The sequence below is a fragment of the Dendropsophus ebraccatus genome, chromosome 10, assembly GCF_027789765.1.
Source record: "Dendropsophus ebraccatus isolate aDenEbr1 chromosome 10, aDenEbr1.pat, whole genome shotgun sequence".
In the NCBI taxonomy this organism is placed as follows: Eukaryota; Metazoa; Chordata; class Amphibia; order Anura; family Hylidae; genus Dendropsophus; species Dendropsophus ebraccatus.
The window spans coordinates 49,999,144-50,015,560 of record NC_091463.1 but is presented as its reverse complement, the minus strand read 5'-3'; the positions used below and the strand labels follow the sequence as shown (position 1 = coordinate 50,015,560).

Below are 16,417 nucleotides of genomic sequence, written 5' to 3'. Positions count from 1 at the left end.
GTTACGGCAGGCGCTATTCTCACATCTCCACAGCATGTGTCTGCTGACTGGACTGACAGCAGAGGGAGAATCTGCACTCCAGACTAATAATAGAAATATATTGGGGAATGCGGCATATGGGCAATACGTAAAGTTAAACAATACACCGCAGGAAAAGGCTTTATTACACACATGGATTATATGTCACTACATAATTCATACAATGCAGAATGCCAGATTGTCATTTTACAAAAATGTAAAGGATATTCTCTGAACTGGTGAATTTGTGCTTTGATGTGGTCTTCACATATCTGTCTCAATTGTTTGTAGAGATTTGCAGAAATCTTGTAAGAGCAAAGGTTTTCAACAGCCTAAAGGATACATAAAAGACAGATTAATATCCCAGCACATTACAGGGTATTATCTACAAGTGTACATTATTACAGATTTCAATATGAAGAGCAAGAACTAACTAAACTAGCCGTACTCAACCAGACAGATACAAATCAAGAGGACAAGCCCGGAGAAGTGCGCACAAACCACATTATTTCTTGGCTCTGTGTCATGTGATCACGACGTCTGCATAATAATTCTATGGCGTGGCCTCACTAAGGGCCGTATTAGACAGCCCTATCGCTACAGTAAATGAGCGCCAATCTGCTAGATTGGTGCCCGTTTACTGGGACTACTACACGGCTCGATTAGTGTGCAGCAAGGGCTGTATATATCGTTAGTGATGTTTGTGCAGCCCTTGCTTTAAAAGTGTAAAATAATAATAAATAATACATTACCTTTCTGCACTCCCAGTGTTCTCTTCACTTCCCCAGCTCCTCACAGCCGCCGGTGCAACGTTAGAGCCAGTCTCTGAAGTGACAGGCCGCTCGCCCAATCCCTAGCCATGTTGTTTCTGTCCTAGACAGTGACTGGCTAAGTACCCTATCACTTCAGAGACCAGCTCTGAAGTTGCAAAGGCGGCTGTGGGGAGCGGGGAGAAGCAATGTGTGAACGTTGTTATTTTCTTTACACCGTCATCAGCTGTCGGCCACACATCGCTATTACACGTAGCTATGTGTGCCCAGTGGCCGATTATTTTACTTCAGGACTAAGCTGATCGTCGTCTTTATTACACGGAGTGGTGATCTGCAGAATTGGCCCAATTTAGCAGATTGTCGTTCCGGGTAATAGGGCCCTTAAACAGGCACAGTGCGGAGAAGGGGGGGGGGGTCCTCTCCCTTCTTGTTTCACTGATCAGTCACAGTCCAAACACTCACTCGACAACCAATCAAAACTTTTTTCTTTTAAAATGGCACCTTGAGCATACAGAACAAGTAGTCCTGGAGTGATTATATGGCACCTACAGAGGTCCAGTTTGATTGCCATAAATCAGGGGTGGGGAACCTCCGGCCCGCGGGCCGCATCCGGCCCCTGAGACCTCCCGATGCGGCCCGCGGCCCGCAGCTCCCCTGTGATGCTCGCCGCTCTGCTGGGGAAGAAGCCGGCATACACCGCATCCTCCGGTGTCTGTGACAGCTGGCAGACACCGGAGGATGCTGTCTGTGCCGGCTTCTTCCCCAGCAGAGCGGCACGTGTCTTTAGTCTCCTGCGGGCCGCGCGCGATGACGTCATTTCATCGCGCGCCGCCTGCAGGAGAAGACCGGCACAGAGGACCTGGGAGAGAAGAGGACCTGGACAGCGCGGGAGCGGAGGTAAGGTGAGAGGGATGTTTATTTTTTTATTTGGGGGTTAACTAGGATCCCAGGGACATGACTGATGGGGGGGGGGACAACTAGGCTACCAGGGACATGACTGATGGGGGGACAACTAGGCTACCAGGGACATGACTGATGGGGGGGGGGGGCAACTAGGCTACCAGGGACATGACTGATGGGGGGGGGGGGACAACTAGGCTACCAGGGACATGACTGATGGGGGGACAACTAGGCTACCAGGGACATGACTGATGGGGGGGACAACTAGGCTACCAGGGACATGACTGATGGGGGGGGGGGACAACTAGGCTACCAGGGACATGACTGATGGGGGGGGGGGGGGGGGACAACTAGGCTACCAGGGACATGACTGATGGGGGGGGAATAACTAGGCTACCAGGGACATGACTGATGGGGGGGGGGGGGACAACTAGGCTACCAGGGACATGACTGATGGGGGGGGGGGGGGGACAACTAGGCTACCAGGGACATGACTGATGGGGGGACAACTAGGCTACCAGGGACATGACTGATGGGGGAGACAACTAGGCTACCAGGGACATGACTGATGGGGGGGACAACTAGGCTACCAGGGACATGACTGATGGGGGGGGGGGACAACTAGGCTACCAGGGACATGACTGATGGGGGGGGGGGGGACAACTAGGCTACCAGGGACATGACTGATGGGGGGGGGGAATAACTAGGCTACCAGGGACATGACTGATGGGGGGGACAACTAGGCTACCAGAGACATGACTGATGGGGGGGACAACTAGGCTACCAGAGACATGACTGATGGGGGGGACAACTAGGCTACCAGAGACATGACTGATGGGGGGGGAATAACTAGGCAACCAGGGACATGCCTGATGGGGGTTAACTAGGCTACCAGGGACATGACTTGGGGGTTAACTAGACTACAAGGGGCATCACTGGGGGTTAACTACAATAGCAGGGGCACTAGGGGAACAATACTATGCCTTGTCCTGGGTGCTGCAAACCCCCGCTACTAACTGCCGCGCACGGTATGCGGCCCTCGAATGATTTTATTAATGCCCGACCGGCCCTCGACATGGAAAAGGTTCCCCACCCCTGCCATAAATAGACACAAAATAATTCCTCAAAAGGAGTATGGTGTAAAGGAGACCTTAAAGGGGTATTCACATCCCAACTAATATGGTTATACTTGTAAGGTTTATGAAATAAAATATTTTTGCAAACACATTCATTTACCCAACTTGCTTCTTCTCCTGATATGGCACACTCTCCCTAACAGTGGTCTGGATGATGCATATATAGCTGTAGTATATACAGTGGTGCCTTGGATTAAGAGCATAATATGTTCCGGGGCCGTGCTTGTAATCCAAACCCACTCTTATACCAAAGCAAATTTTTCCATAAGAAATCACTGAAATGCAGACAATTGGTTCCTCATCCCAAAAATAATGATTTATTATTCTGAATAACATGTAAAACAAATAAAAAACACATATAGAAACAGCTGAACATGTAATATTATAAGTTACTGTATAGTAATGGAGAGGAAGGGAAACACAAGGACTGACAGACTGCAGAGAGCATGAAGGGATGAGCAGTGTATAGCGTGAGCACAGAATAGCAGCACTCTTTCCGGGGCGAGAGGGGTTACAGCTATGGAGAGATTACCTCCACAGTCCTGTCCCCTGATGTAAGCCCCAGCCTAAAGTGGATCTGCTATGATTTGGAAGGTGAGGGAGACTTCCTGGGTCAGAGTACAGTGCTGTAGACCCCGCTATGCAGACCATGCCCCTCCCCCACTCCCCCTCCCACCCAGTACAGGGAGCTCTTAAACCAAAGCAATGCTCTTAAACAAAGTCACAATTTTGGAAAACTGTGAGCTCTTCTTGCAAAACTCTCTTAATTCAAGTTACTCTTAAACCAAAAGGTACCACTTTATATTTTATACAGTATATTTATACCATCTCTTTATATACACCAGCTAGACCTCTATTTTTAGAGCAGAGCAGTGGTATGTAAATTTAAAAAAGCTGTCAATGGGAGGAATAGAGCGGGCATATCAGGAGAAATAAATGTATGTGCAAAAATAATTTAGCTTGACGAGTCCTACAAGATTTACTATGTTATTGTGATGGAATATCCCTTTAAAGGGGACAGATGTAACTTACTGATAGCTCCCTTGAGCACACAGGGAGCTGAGGATGAAGGTAAGTCTCCTCCTTGGCGCCATTCCTGTGCTGCTTGTTGTAAAACCCTCTGCATGGTAAGCCCCCCAAGCATTAATCGGGCCCTTATAATAATTATCAATGGGGCGGTAGCCCCATTCCTAAAGGCCTTACCGGATAGAGATTGCACAACAAACGGCATGGGAAAAGCGCAGAGGATGAAGGCAAGAGACTTAGGCTAGGTTCACACTGCGTTTTTCCTATCCGTTTAACGTATATGTTTTCTGGAAAAAAATAGATGCAATTGTGTACCATCCTTTTAGATCCTTTTTTCCGTTGACTTCCGTTTTTTTTTTTTTTTTTTACACACACAAAAATAGCGTTGACTACATTTTTCTGTCCGTTAAAAGTAACCAATTCAAAACAGATATATTGAACGGATAGGAAAAATGCAGTGTAAACCCAGCAGTACCTTCACCCTCAGAGCCTTGTGCACACTAGACAGCCATTAGCAGGTCAGAGTCATCTAACCCAGCGCTCCTCAAACTGTAAGGCGCAGCTCTCAGTCTGGTGAGGTGCAGGGTCCTTGCCTGTGCCCGACATCGGCACACAGCAGGTACTCCAGGATTTGTGACCCGCCAATTAAATCTCCTCAAGCTGGCCCACAGGACATAATGGGCAGACAGCTCAGTCTCCGGGCAGTAGTTATCATTGCCTGAGGCGCCTACCTCCTCCTCTGGCCCTTCGTGTGCAAGGAGCAGCCTGTACATACACTCCAGGCTCCTGGCTCGGTACAGCCTCCTCTCTGCTATGGTGAAAGTTCAGAGCAGCCTGAACCATGTGAGCCTGGGGAGCAGCAGGACGGACGCTGGAGGTTGGGGAAGGGGAGGAGCTCATCATCCAGATCACAGTGGCTAATGGGGTAAGCAGTGCTGCAGGGCAGAGATCAGGGCAATGTGCTGTGGGTGTGATGTGCTGCAAAGAGGTGGATATGACTGAGAACAATGTTCTGCAGAGGCTGTACAGTGGGCTAATATGTTGCAGGTCACTACATAGTGAGGTGCAATAGGCTGTAGTGCTGGGGTAAAATAGGATGCTGTTCTGTGTGGAATAGGCTGCAGTGCTGGGGTACAATAGGATGTTGTTCTGGGTGGAATAGGCTGCAGTGCTGGGGTATAATAGGATGCTGTCCTGGGTGGAATAGGCTGCAAGGCAGTACATGGTGAGGTGCAATAGGCTGCAGTGGTGGGTGGAATAGGCTGCAAGGCAGTACATGGTGAGGTGCAACAGGCTGCAGTGCAGGATGGAATAGGCAGTAAGGCAATACATGGTGAGGTGCAACAGGCTGCAGTGCTGGGTGGAATAGGCTGCAAGTAGGGCTGGGCGATATGGGCAAAAAATAAAATCTCGATTTTTAAAATTTTTTTGGATGATTCTCCATTTAAATCTCAATTTTTTTTTCCTTTTTTGCTAAATAAACAGAACATTTTCTCCCTGCAGCATCAGATACTATTTTAATGATATTTCAGACAACAACTGTATTGCTTTCCAGTGTAACAGAGGCCCCATATAGTATAGGAAATCATGTTTGTGCCTCCATCTACGTAGGGTGTAGTAGTGGAGGTCTAGTGGATGAGGGGTGTAGTAGTGGAGGTATAGTGGATGAGAAGTGTAGTAGTGGAGGTATAGTGGATAAGGGGTGTAGTAGAAAGGTATAGTGAATAAGGGGTGTAGTAGTACAGGTATAGATGAGGGGTGACTAAGGGGGAATGGGGTAAAACTGAAGGGGACTGAGGTGACACTGGGGGGACACTAAAGGGGATTGGGGGGTGACTGGTGCAGCTAGGGGTGACTGGAGCAGGAGGGCACATACATCTCCTCCTCCTCTTACCTCCGCACACACGCTCCCCTCCCGGCCAGACGTGGAGGAGGAGGCCGCAGGGACTACAGGAAGTGGTGATCACGTCGCTGCGGGTCATGGAGCTATACAGCGGGAACGGGGGTCTGCACCGAGCCCCCCGATCCCGCTGTATAGCTCCAGGACGGGCAGCGCCACGATCACCACCTAATGTAGTCCCTGCGGCCTCCTCCTCCACAGACCCGGGACCTCCATATCTGGCCGGGAGGAGAGCGGGACGCTCAGTGGAGGGGGCACCGCACCGCCCCTCTCCAGCATCTTCTCCCCGCTCACCCACACCGCCCCTCTATGGCTCTCCCACCGGCCCGCACCGCAACCCCCCTTCCTCTCAGCTCCTCTCCGGCACCGCAGCCCGAAATGATTTTTTTTGAAAATCGAGTTTACGATTTTCACAAAAAATCTAATTGATTTCAACGTTCTGGACGATTAATCGAATTAATTCGATTAATCGTCCAGCCCTAGCTGCAAGGCAGTACATGGTGAGATACAACAGGCTGCAGCGCTGGGTGGAATAGGCTGCAAGGCAGCACATGGTGAGGTGCAGTAGGCTGCAGTGCTGGATGGAATAGGGTGCAAGGCAGTACCCCCTAATAATGTCAATAGATCAAATGGCACAGCGTCGGGTTGCTGCTCAGTGGGGCTATATGCAGGGCACAGCAGGGGGCATTATTAGTATATTGAGGACACAGCAGAAGCCATTATTACTATATGGGGGCACAGCAGGAGACATTACTACTATATAGAGGGCACAGTAGGGACATTATTACTACATGGAGGACACAGCAGGAGACATTTATTGTATGAAGGGCACAGGAGCGGGCATTAATATTGTATAAGGGTCACAGTTGGAGCATTATTACTATATGGGGAAAAGCAGGAGATCTTACGCACAGGGGCCAACCCACATACCTAATCTAGGGGATTTAACTATTTGTGGGACACTGATGTGTCACTATTGGGGGAATTAGCTATTTGTAAGTCACTATCGAAGGTATTAACTACTATTTGGGAGCTATTATGGGAATGCCTACTACTTTGACAGTGCCAGCAACTCTGCACATCACTCTGACAGTGACAGGAATGCTAAATGTACAGAAATTGGGTAAGGAGGGGAGAGGGAGCTACCACAGGAAGAGGAGGTTAAGAGTAGAATCATGCTAGCGTGTGTGTAAGCTGCCAGGTGGGTTATGGAGAAAGAAATGCTGCACTGTGGGGCTAGTATACAGGTGGAACAGTATGTGGTAATGGGTTACTGCAGGTGGAGCAGTATGTACTTTCTGTACTGTGTTGGTGGTTTACTAAAGGTGAACCAACATTTATTTCTGCCCTTTGGTGTTGTTTTGACACTGCTCTGGGATATTATGTGCACTACATGGAGGTATTTGCCACTTTATAGTTGTATAAGTTTGTTGGTGAGGCCCAAGCATCAACATGGATTGCCGGGTGAGGCCTGAGAACGAAAAGTTTGAGAAGCACTGATCTAACCTACTGATAGTTCCCCTTTAACAATGCAGCATTTTTTTTTCCATAGTCAGGAATTGCTATGGCGATATCAATGAGGTACAGTTTACATTTTTAACATGATAAAACATTGTGTAAACTCAGAAATTTTGCTTTTTTATTTTTCTAAACACTGTACTGATTGTAAGCACCATTAGGGATTCCTGACCACATGACCCTTTACTGGCTTAGATAATCTTAGACATTATAGTATTGTGGTAGATTATCGATCAGTATTTCACTGTCAGGCAGCCCTTTAGGTGTGAGCATACAGATGTGGGGGCTTTTGTAGAAGCCCAAGGTACCACTGCACTGTGTGACAAGGGTCCCTCATGTAAAACTTACACCATGCTATACATTACAGCTGACAGCCACTGATGATGACAAAGGAGGTGGTTATATTTAGTGTTTGACGGGAGTCTAAAAAGAATAAAAAAGAAAAAAAAAAAAGAAGACACAGGACGCACATGTGATAACAGACATACACCATACTGGCTTTATTTTTAATGATGCTGAATAACCACTTTATTAGCCAACATCATTTCTTGCAAAGGTCACACTGGTCTCCATACACTACATGGAGAAGAGACACTAGAGGGACAACAGCCGTTTCTGCACCAGACTTTCTGATAACAGAAATACTACTTATAAGTATAAAGATTTATTTACCTGGTATAATTCTTCTAAGTTGTATTTTATTGAAGTGCTATTTTCAATGGCATCAACTGCTTCTTTCAGCTTCTGCCAGGTTTCGTCAGTGTAGTTTTCAGGCAGTTTTGGTTTTTCTGTGAAGAGATAATAAGTTTAAAAAAAAAAAAAATCATTGGCTTCCACACAATAACTGTATATGAGCCAGCGGTCCATGGTAGCTAACAGAGCTGTCAGATTAATAGGGAAACCTGGTCATAGTTTCATATTGCCCTCAAAGCAAAATGCAATGTATATCTCCACCAAGCAGGTTGCTGGGAAGTTCTGCCACAAAGTGCCTGATTAAAAAAAAATAAATAAAAAATAAATTGCAGTAAAATGGCAGGCCTGAATCATGTTCACAGTACCGCTGCAGCTCCCTGACACAGAGGTACTACAAAGTCCAGGACACAGATCCTATCACATCACTACTGCTGACAACCCGTACCCTCAGCAGGAAAATGTGGATATGTACATAAACACTGAATACAAGCAATTTGTTGCATATGTCACTCTTCCTTACAGATATAGGCAGTCATGTGACCAACGTTGTCACTACCATCATCGTTCATCTATCCTCAGATGCTGTGAGTTACTTCATAGACACAACCAATATGTCCTCGGAACCAAACACATTGACATGCTTGTTCTGCTCCACTCTCTCTAGTTTCCTACTTACTATTTAAGTTCAACCCGCTTTGTTCCTGTCCAGTTCAAATCTGGCGCACGCTCCCATGATCTGCTCCAGTAACCCCTCTTTTGTCTTGCAGGATCAAAAGGCTGTAAGTGACGCTTTCCAATGCACTCTCTATAGAAGAGTGGGATTTCTGGCCTGTGATCCCAGGAGACAAAAAAGGGGGTCACAGGAGCGCGTGCCGGATTTAAACGGTGCCGCAGTACAGGAACATAGCCACGCCTCGGGACACTGATCCTCTGTGGTGAGTATACGCGCCAGCTCGCACAATAAAAAAAAAATTCTGCCATTGAGGATTTTTTTCTTTTCGAATAGCATTCAGTAAAGTCGATTGCTAAACCATTTGCACAGTACACTAACACTGCGGAGCAGGCAGACAGCGAGAATCTGATGCCGAGCATTCGGGTTCATACGAACCCGAACCTCGGCAGGTTCGGACCATCCCTACTACCAGCCATGTGATCTGGCATCTGGTTTTCCATTCCTCCGTAATGTCAGGCCGTCTCCTCCTCCAGAATCATTGACAGGCAGAGGAGTTGGGGCCTGAAGAGCCAGCATGAGGACCAGAGAGCCAGACACCGGATCACTGGTGGCTGGCAGGTATACACGGCCCGTGATTTGGAAACTGACAGCACAGATATATAAGTATCTATGCTGTCAGTTTCCAGGGATGCAAAAACAATACAAGGTTCATTCATGCAGCCCATCTGCTCGATTTCTCGGGCCGTGTAAAGGCACCACAAATGAGCCGCTGATCAGGGCTCATTTGTGGCTCCCACAGACAATAAATCCGTCCGTCTTAAACAGGGATGGGGAACCTTCGGCACTCCAGCTGTTGCCAAACTAGAACTCCCATCATGCCATGACAGCCTTCGAGATCAGCAGCTGATTTGTTAAAAGGCTTCAGAAAAATAAAGGCTGAAATCTGATGGTTGCTATGGGCAACTACTTCTTTACAGATTGTTTAATCTTCCCCAATATACTTTAAAGGAGTCCTCTACTCAAGTGGTCCTTGCTAGAAGGGGGCCCTGGTGGGACCCTCAGCGATCATCTGTACTCTGACCAGGCCAGAAAAACCGTTATATCGTGCGAACTTAAGCAATTATTTTTTCGTGTGTATGCAGGCAATGATCATCGCCTAACGAAAATTTGTTCATATGTTGTTGATTGCATCTTTTGAGCTGATCATCATTGTTAATCATTAGCAAATCTTTCGGAGTATGTACACATTGTTGATTCGTTATTACCATCGATCACATACTAGAGTAGGCAAACAATCCTAATTTATTCTGCTTAGTGTTTTATGGTGAATAATTTCAGGTCGTTCACAAAATCGCTAGTTTGCAATAGTTTATCATTAACTGCAGAAAAAAAATAAAATAAAATAAATAATCGCTTTGTCTGATAGGACCCTTAGAATCTGTCAGTAGGTTATTATTCTCCCTGCAGCGCTACCACAAGGGTAGAACTACACTACAACCAAGACATGAGGATCCTGAACATAGGGGCTTCTCCGTTGACGTAAAATTTCCCAACAAACTTCATGAAAGTGGATTTTCTAAACTGGAGAAGACCTTTAGGGTATGTTCACACATTTATTTGTGTTGATTAAATCTGCAGCAATTGAAGTGCATGTGAACGTACCCTAAGGGCCCTATTTCACAGTAACAATAATCGGCCCCATTTGGCCCGATTCGGCTGATTGTTCTGACTATTTCACTGAACGATAATCAGCCGATGATCGTGTCATCGGCTGATCGTTCATTTAGGGCCAGACCTAAAATCGTTCCCCCACCGCGCATCGCTACGGTTGAATAGCAGTGCGCGGCGGGCGACCGACCATTTGACAAGCAGCATACATTACCTGTCCAGGCTTCTTCTCCGCACTGTCTTCATCCCCGGGGTCCCGCGCGCTCTATCTTCAGAATGGCCGGTCAGCTGACGGAGCGCTCAGCCAATCACAGGCCGGGGCCGCAGCGGCCTGTGATTGGCCGAGTGTGGCCTGTCAGCTGACCGGCCATTCTGAAGATAGAGCGCGCGGGACCCAGGGATAAAGACAGCGCGGAGAAGAAGCCTGGACAGGTAATGTACGATGCTGCAAGGACATCGGTAACGATGTCCCTGCAGCCCTCGCTCAACGATCATCAGGCCGTGGAATAGGCCCAGTAAAAATCGTTTATCGGGCCATCCTCGGCCCGTGGAATAGGACCCTTAGGCTGCATGCACATGTCCCATAATATTTTCGCAGATCCACGTCCATGGACAATTTCAAGAACCCTTCAAATCAATTCATTTACACAATCCATGCCGCGACCCAAGCCGTGAAAAAATAGGACATGTCCTAAAGCGGAGGAGGATCGTGGCACGGATCCCCCAATGAAAGTTCAGCCCCCCATCAGCAGAGATGACAGGAGCACATTATCTGACAACTACTCGCCTCCCCCCCCCCCCCAGAGGCTTAATTACCAGAAGTGCAGTGGAGAGAAGAAAAAAGTACCTGGGTAGGTATCCTGGCGTTGGCAAAAATTCCTTATTTAAAACATAAAATGGCTGTTTTATTGGATAAAATCAGTAAAAATGTACATAAAATAAGCAATTACGCATTCGGGAGTAGGTTCCACACCCCAAAAATAATTATTCTGAACATGTACACCAAATGAAACAATAAGAAACAACTGAATATGTGATGATATAAGTTACTGTACTGTATAGCAATCATCATGTGGTGTATAATGTATAGTAACTGCATAAACCTGATAACACAGCAGCAGTTTGTAGATACAGGATGGAACTGCAGATACCCACAATGCAGTAGTGTAGTACAACAGGCTAGAATACAGAAGCAGGGCTGCTGTCAGAGGTCTGTGTGGTCACATGACAGCAATGGGGAAGGGGGGGTGTGTTCAGCATGGGCCAATCAGGACTGATAGAAACTGAAGGAACATGAAGGAATGAGCAGGACATATGTGGGCGCAGTATAGCAGTGCTATAGATCCCGCTATGCAGGCCATGCCCCTCCTCCACTCCCCCTCCCACCCAGAACAGGGAGCTCTTAAACCAAAGCAATGCTCTTAAACCAAGTCACAATTTTGAAAAACTGTGAGCTCTTAAACCAAAACGCTCTTAAACCAAGTTACTCCGAAACCAAAGGCACCACTGTACATGCAATCTGATAAAGGGAGATGCAACTCCTGAAACACGTAACTGCTTATTTTATGTACATTTTCACTGATTGTACCCAATAAACCAGCCATTTTATATTTATATATTATATTTTATACTTCACTCATGAAAATCTTTGGCAGCGTCAGGATACCTACCCAGGTACTTTTTTCTTCTCTCCACTGCATGAAACCACGGGTCCAGACATTGGGAGAAGTCCCGTTTCCTGGATCCTTTGGCCGGCAGCCATCATCCAACGCTACAAGCTAGCCCAAAGTGGGGTGATACGTACAAAGCCCAAGGGGCTAAAAGGTGAGAGTCCACCAATACTTTTAATTCACACATTTTCATGTAACAGGATTACACGAGGCGCAAACTTCCCGGCTCCTTTTTTCCCTCTTGGCATGACATATTTTTTCTGTGGCGCACATCGTGGAGGGGGTCACGACATGAATCATGTGAATGAGGCCTTAATGTGAATTCATAGGATCAACCTAACTGGAAATAGTAGTCCACCACTTAAAATGCTGTTGGGTGCTCTTTAGTTCCTCGCTAGGAAAAGACCATTCAGCAAAAAGGTAATGCCAAATCCCGCTCTGTATTATAGCCAAAGGCTGCATTACCACAAAGCTTCAGAGGTTAAAGTGACTGTACCACCAGGCCAAGGCTGAAGCACTGGAGGCGGGCCGACCCACCCTTAGTGGGAAGAAACCCCAGCCCCCCCATGACATGACTCCATTAGAATCAATGGAACCCCATTATAGAGGGGCTAGGGTTTCCTCCCACTAAGGGTGGGTCCGCCCGCCTCCAGTGCTTCAGCCTGGGCCTGGTGGTACAGTCACTTTAACTCTCCCAACATTCCTTGCAGGCCCAATGACTGCACATGCAGTATTACACTATAGTGCAAAGTATGCATTATACCAGTATGACAACAGCAGAATCATGAACGCAGCTCTGGAATATAAAATCAAATGTAAGTTCAAGCCTTCAACTTTCTACTGATATTTTGTCCTAAAAAGTAATAATTTTCCTATCAGCATGGTAAGGCACAGCAACAGAGCCACAGTTCCTCCCGTTCACCTGATATAATGCAACTTCTGGTCTCGTGTGATCAGATCCAGGGTTTGTGTACAGTTCAGAAGTAGAGATGAGCAAACCTCGAGTATGCTCGAGTCCATCCAAACCCGATCGTTCAGCATTTGATTAGCGGGGGCTGCTGAAGTTTGATAAAGCCCTAAGGTTGTCTGGAAAACATGGATACAGCCAATGACTATATCCATGTTTTCCACATAGCCTTAGGGCTTTATCCAAGTTCAGCAGCCACCGCTAATCAAATGCCGAAAGTTCGGGTTCGGATGGACTCGAGCATGCTTGAGGTTCACTCATCTCTATTCAGAAGTCACTTTGTCTATGAGCCTCACAGTGATAAGCTGCGAAAGTTCCTCCTGGTCCACATGACAAGCGTTGGTCAGTGATGAGAGCAGCAGGGACCACAACCAGCACTGTATCAGAGCCCCCTCTCCCACCCCCACAAAGGGAAGCAGGGAGACTACTCATCCTCATCATGCTCATGCCAAAAGGAGCAAATAGATTTTTGCCTGGAAGGTCACACAACATCACTGAAACGCTAAAGCACTGATGGAGATATACATCACTACAGAGGAGAACTCTAGGCAAATGTTATAAAAATAAAAAAGGGAGGGCAGCAGGTGGTGCGAACATAATAATGAAGTGATACTTACCCATCCTGGTACCCTCACAGTGCCACGGTTCACTGTCACCCTCCAGACTCCTGTTTCATTACGACCTGGTAGGAATTACCCGCTCAGCCTGTTGGTGACTGCAGAGGTTTCCCATCCTAGTCACTGACTAGTTGAGCGGGCATTTCTGAGCTGAGTCACATGACCAGAAGATACAGAAAATCAGCAGGTGACAATAAGTGGTGATGCTGCGGGGGGGGGGACAGGTAAGTATTACTTCATTATTAACTTACTTTTTTTTTTTTTTTCAACATTTGCCTGGAGATCACCTTTTAAGCTGCTCTTGGCAAACAATCCATACAATTCAGTCTGGCAGTGGGCATCCCCCCTCTCCCCTGCGGCCAGTCTGGCAGTGGGCATCCCCCCTCTCCCCTGCGGCCAGTCTGGCAGTGGGCATCCCCCCTCTCCCCTGCGGCCAGTCTGGCAGTGGGCATCCCCCCTCTCCCCTGCGGCCAGTCTGGCAGTGGGCATCCCCCCTCTCCCCTGCGGCCAGTCTGGCAGTGGGCATCCCCCCTCTCCCCTGCGGCCAGTCTGGCAGTGGGCATCCCCCCTCTCCCCTGCGGCCAGTCTGGCAGTGGGCATCCCCCCTCTCCCCTGCGGCCAGTCTGGCAGTGGGCATCCCCCCTCTCCCCTGCGGCCAGTCTGGCAGTGGGCATCCCCCCTCTCCCCTGCGGCCAGTCTGGCAGTGGGCATCCCCCCTCTCCCCTGCGGCCAGTCTGGCAGTGGGCATCCCCCCTCTCCCCTGCGGCCAGTCTGGCAGTGGGCATCCCCCCTCTCCCCTGCGGCCAGTCTGGCAGTGGGCATCCCCCCTCTCCCCTGCGGCCAGTCTGGCAGTGGGCATCCCCCCTCTCCCCTGCGGCCAGTCTGGCAGTGGGCATCCCCCCTCTCCCCTGCGGCCAGTCTGGCAGTGGGCATCCCCCCTCTCCCCTGCGGCCAGTCTAGAAGTGGGCATCCCCCCTCGTGCAGGGCAGACACCTGCCGCCACGTGTTACCTTTAAAGTTCTTGATGACTAACTTCTTGGCTGAGCCGGGCTTGCTGTTGGCGAAGCTGGAGACAGGAGAGGCCTTGGTGAGCCCATTGGCGTGATGGCCGGCGGCCACGGGGGAGATGAGCACGTTCTTACTGCGCAGGGGCTGGGGGGTAGCGGAGGAGGAGGGGGACTCCTCAGCCATCTTCACATCGAGTCCAAGAAAGTCCAGAGTGTCCTCAAACCTGAGCTTCTTCTGGATGTGGTTGGAGTTCTTGGGGGGGGAGATGGGGTCGAAGTCGTCCTTGTCAGCCCCGCTACTGCTGCTGTTGGCGAGCTTCCTCTTCTTGCTGTTTCCCTCTGCCTTGACCTCCTGAGCCGGAGGGTTGGGGGACGATAAACCTGCGGGGAACATGAACACACCGGACATGGAGGAGCTGAGCGGCGGCAATGGCTGACGCGTGGGCCCCGGCTCCGGCCTGCTGCTGCTGCCTCGGGATACTCCACTTTCTGCTTGTTTATTGTCAGAAGAAAAGGCACCAAAGATGGCCTCACTTCCTCTCTCAAGGCATCTCGGGTAGAGCTGCCTATAGACACTACCGGCGCCCCCTCCTCCTGGCCCCAGACCCTCCCCGCCCCCCTCTATGGCCGGTGGAATCGCCCGTGTCCGCTCCCTCTCACCTACCGGAAGGGCTGGCGGCGAGGTCTTTCATAATGCCCGACCGTGCGGGCCTCATCCGTCGCCTTTCCCTCGCCGAGCTGCCGATCTGATTGGTCCCGGCGGGGAGTTAGAGACCTGGGAGGGAGAAAACAGGGACACAGGGGAACGGGCTGGGGGCGGAGCCGCTTCTGATGTGATGACGTCACCGCGCTGGCCGGGGCGCTGATTGGTGGGGTCACGTGACGTGAGGTCATCCGCGTGTTGTACGCCTTCTCCCGTCAGCCGGCGAGTACACAGTACCTGCGGTTTTTCTCTGAAAGACGGAGAGCGCGTCACGTGCACCACCGCCTGATGCAGGGTTCACGTCACGTGATTCGGTCGGGCTATAAACATTCCTCATATGTCATGTATCGATATCTCGTCAATAGATATCACGGTGCATAGCTCGCATAGGAGAGTATTGTCCTGTACATAGTGGGAGCGTCCCCCAACCTGTGGCTCCCCAGCTGCAGCAGAACTACACATCCCAGCATGATGTCATAGCACGTTAGCAAGAGCATGCTGGGAGTCTTGCAGCAGGTGGAGAGCCATTATTTGGGGACACTGTGCAATGGCTTCACATCAGCCATATCTAGTTCTAATGTCATCTCCAGCACATCCACATGGCATGTCAGCTGCTGGGTAGTATATAGCTCATTATTTACATCAGTGTGCCCCATACCTCAAAAACTACAACTCTTATTATGTCATTGATGGGAGGTGTAGTAGTTACAGCGGAGAGATGCCAGCCATATAAGCTGGATAATAATAATAAAGCCAGGATCATATCACAGTCTATAATGTATGGGGGGAGATGCCAGACATATGAGCTGGATAATAATAATAAAGCCAGGATCATATCACAGTCTATAATGTATGGGGGGAGATGCCAGTCATATGAGCTGGATAATAATAATAATAATAATAATAATAATAATAATAATAATAATAATAATAATAATAATAATAATAAAAAAGCCAGGATCATATCACAGTCTATAATGTATGGGGACAATGGATAAGGGAGATGCCAGCCATATAATAGTAATAATAAAGCCAGGATCATATCACAGTCTATAATGTATGGGGGGAGATGCCAGCCATATGAGCTGGATAATAGTAATAATAATAATAATAATAATAAAAAAGCCAGGATCATATCACAGTCTATAATG

At 48.6% G+C, this 16,417-nt stretch overlaps 1 protein-coding gene across 1 annotated transcript in view; it reads right to left on the bottom strand.

The window, feature by feature from the left end:
- The window catches only part of CUL4B (cullin 4B), a 31,417-nt gene extending 15,921 nt beyond the window's left edge, over positions 1 to 15,496 (bottom strand). Inside the window, exons 1-4 of the mRNA XM_069986664.1 lie at positions 15,228 to 15,496; positions 14,567 to 14,944; positions 7,941 to 8,056; positions 247 to 350 (exon numbers count right to left, since the gene is read on the bottom strand). Coding sequence (XP_069842765.1) covers positions 247 to 350; positions 7,941 to 8,056; positions 14,567 to 14,944; positions 15,228 to 15,279 — 650 coding nt within the window. The 5' untranslated portion in view covers positions 15,280 to 15,496. The remainder of the gene's footprint in view (positions 1 to 246; positions 351 to 7,940; positions 8,057 to 14,566; positions 14,945 to 15,227) is intronic.
- Positions 15,497 to 16,417: the final 921 nt, after the last annotated feature.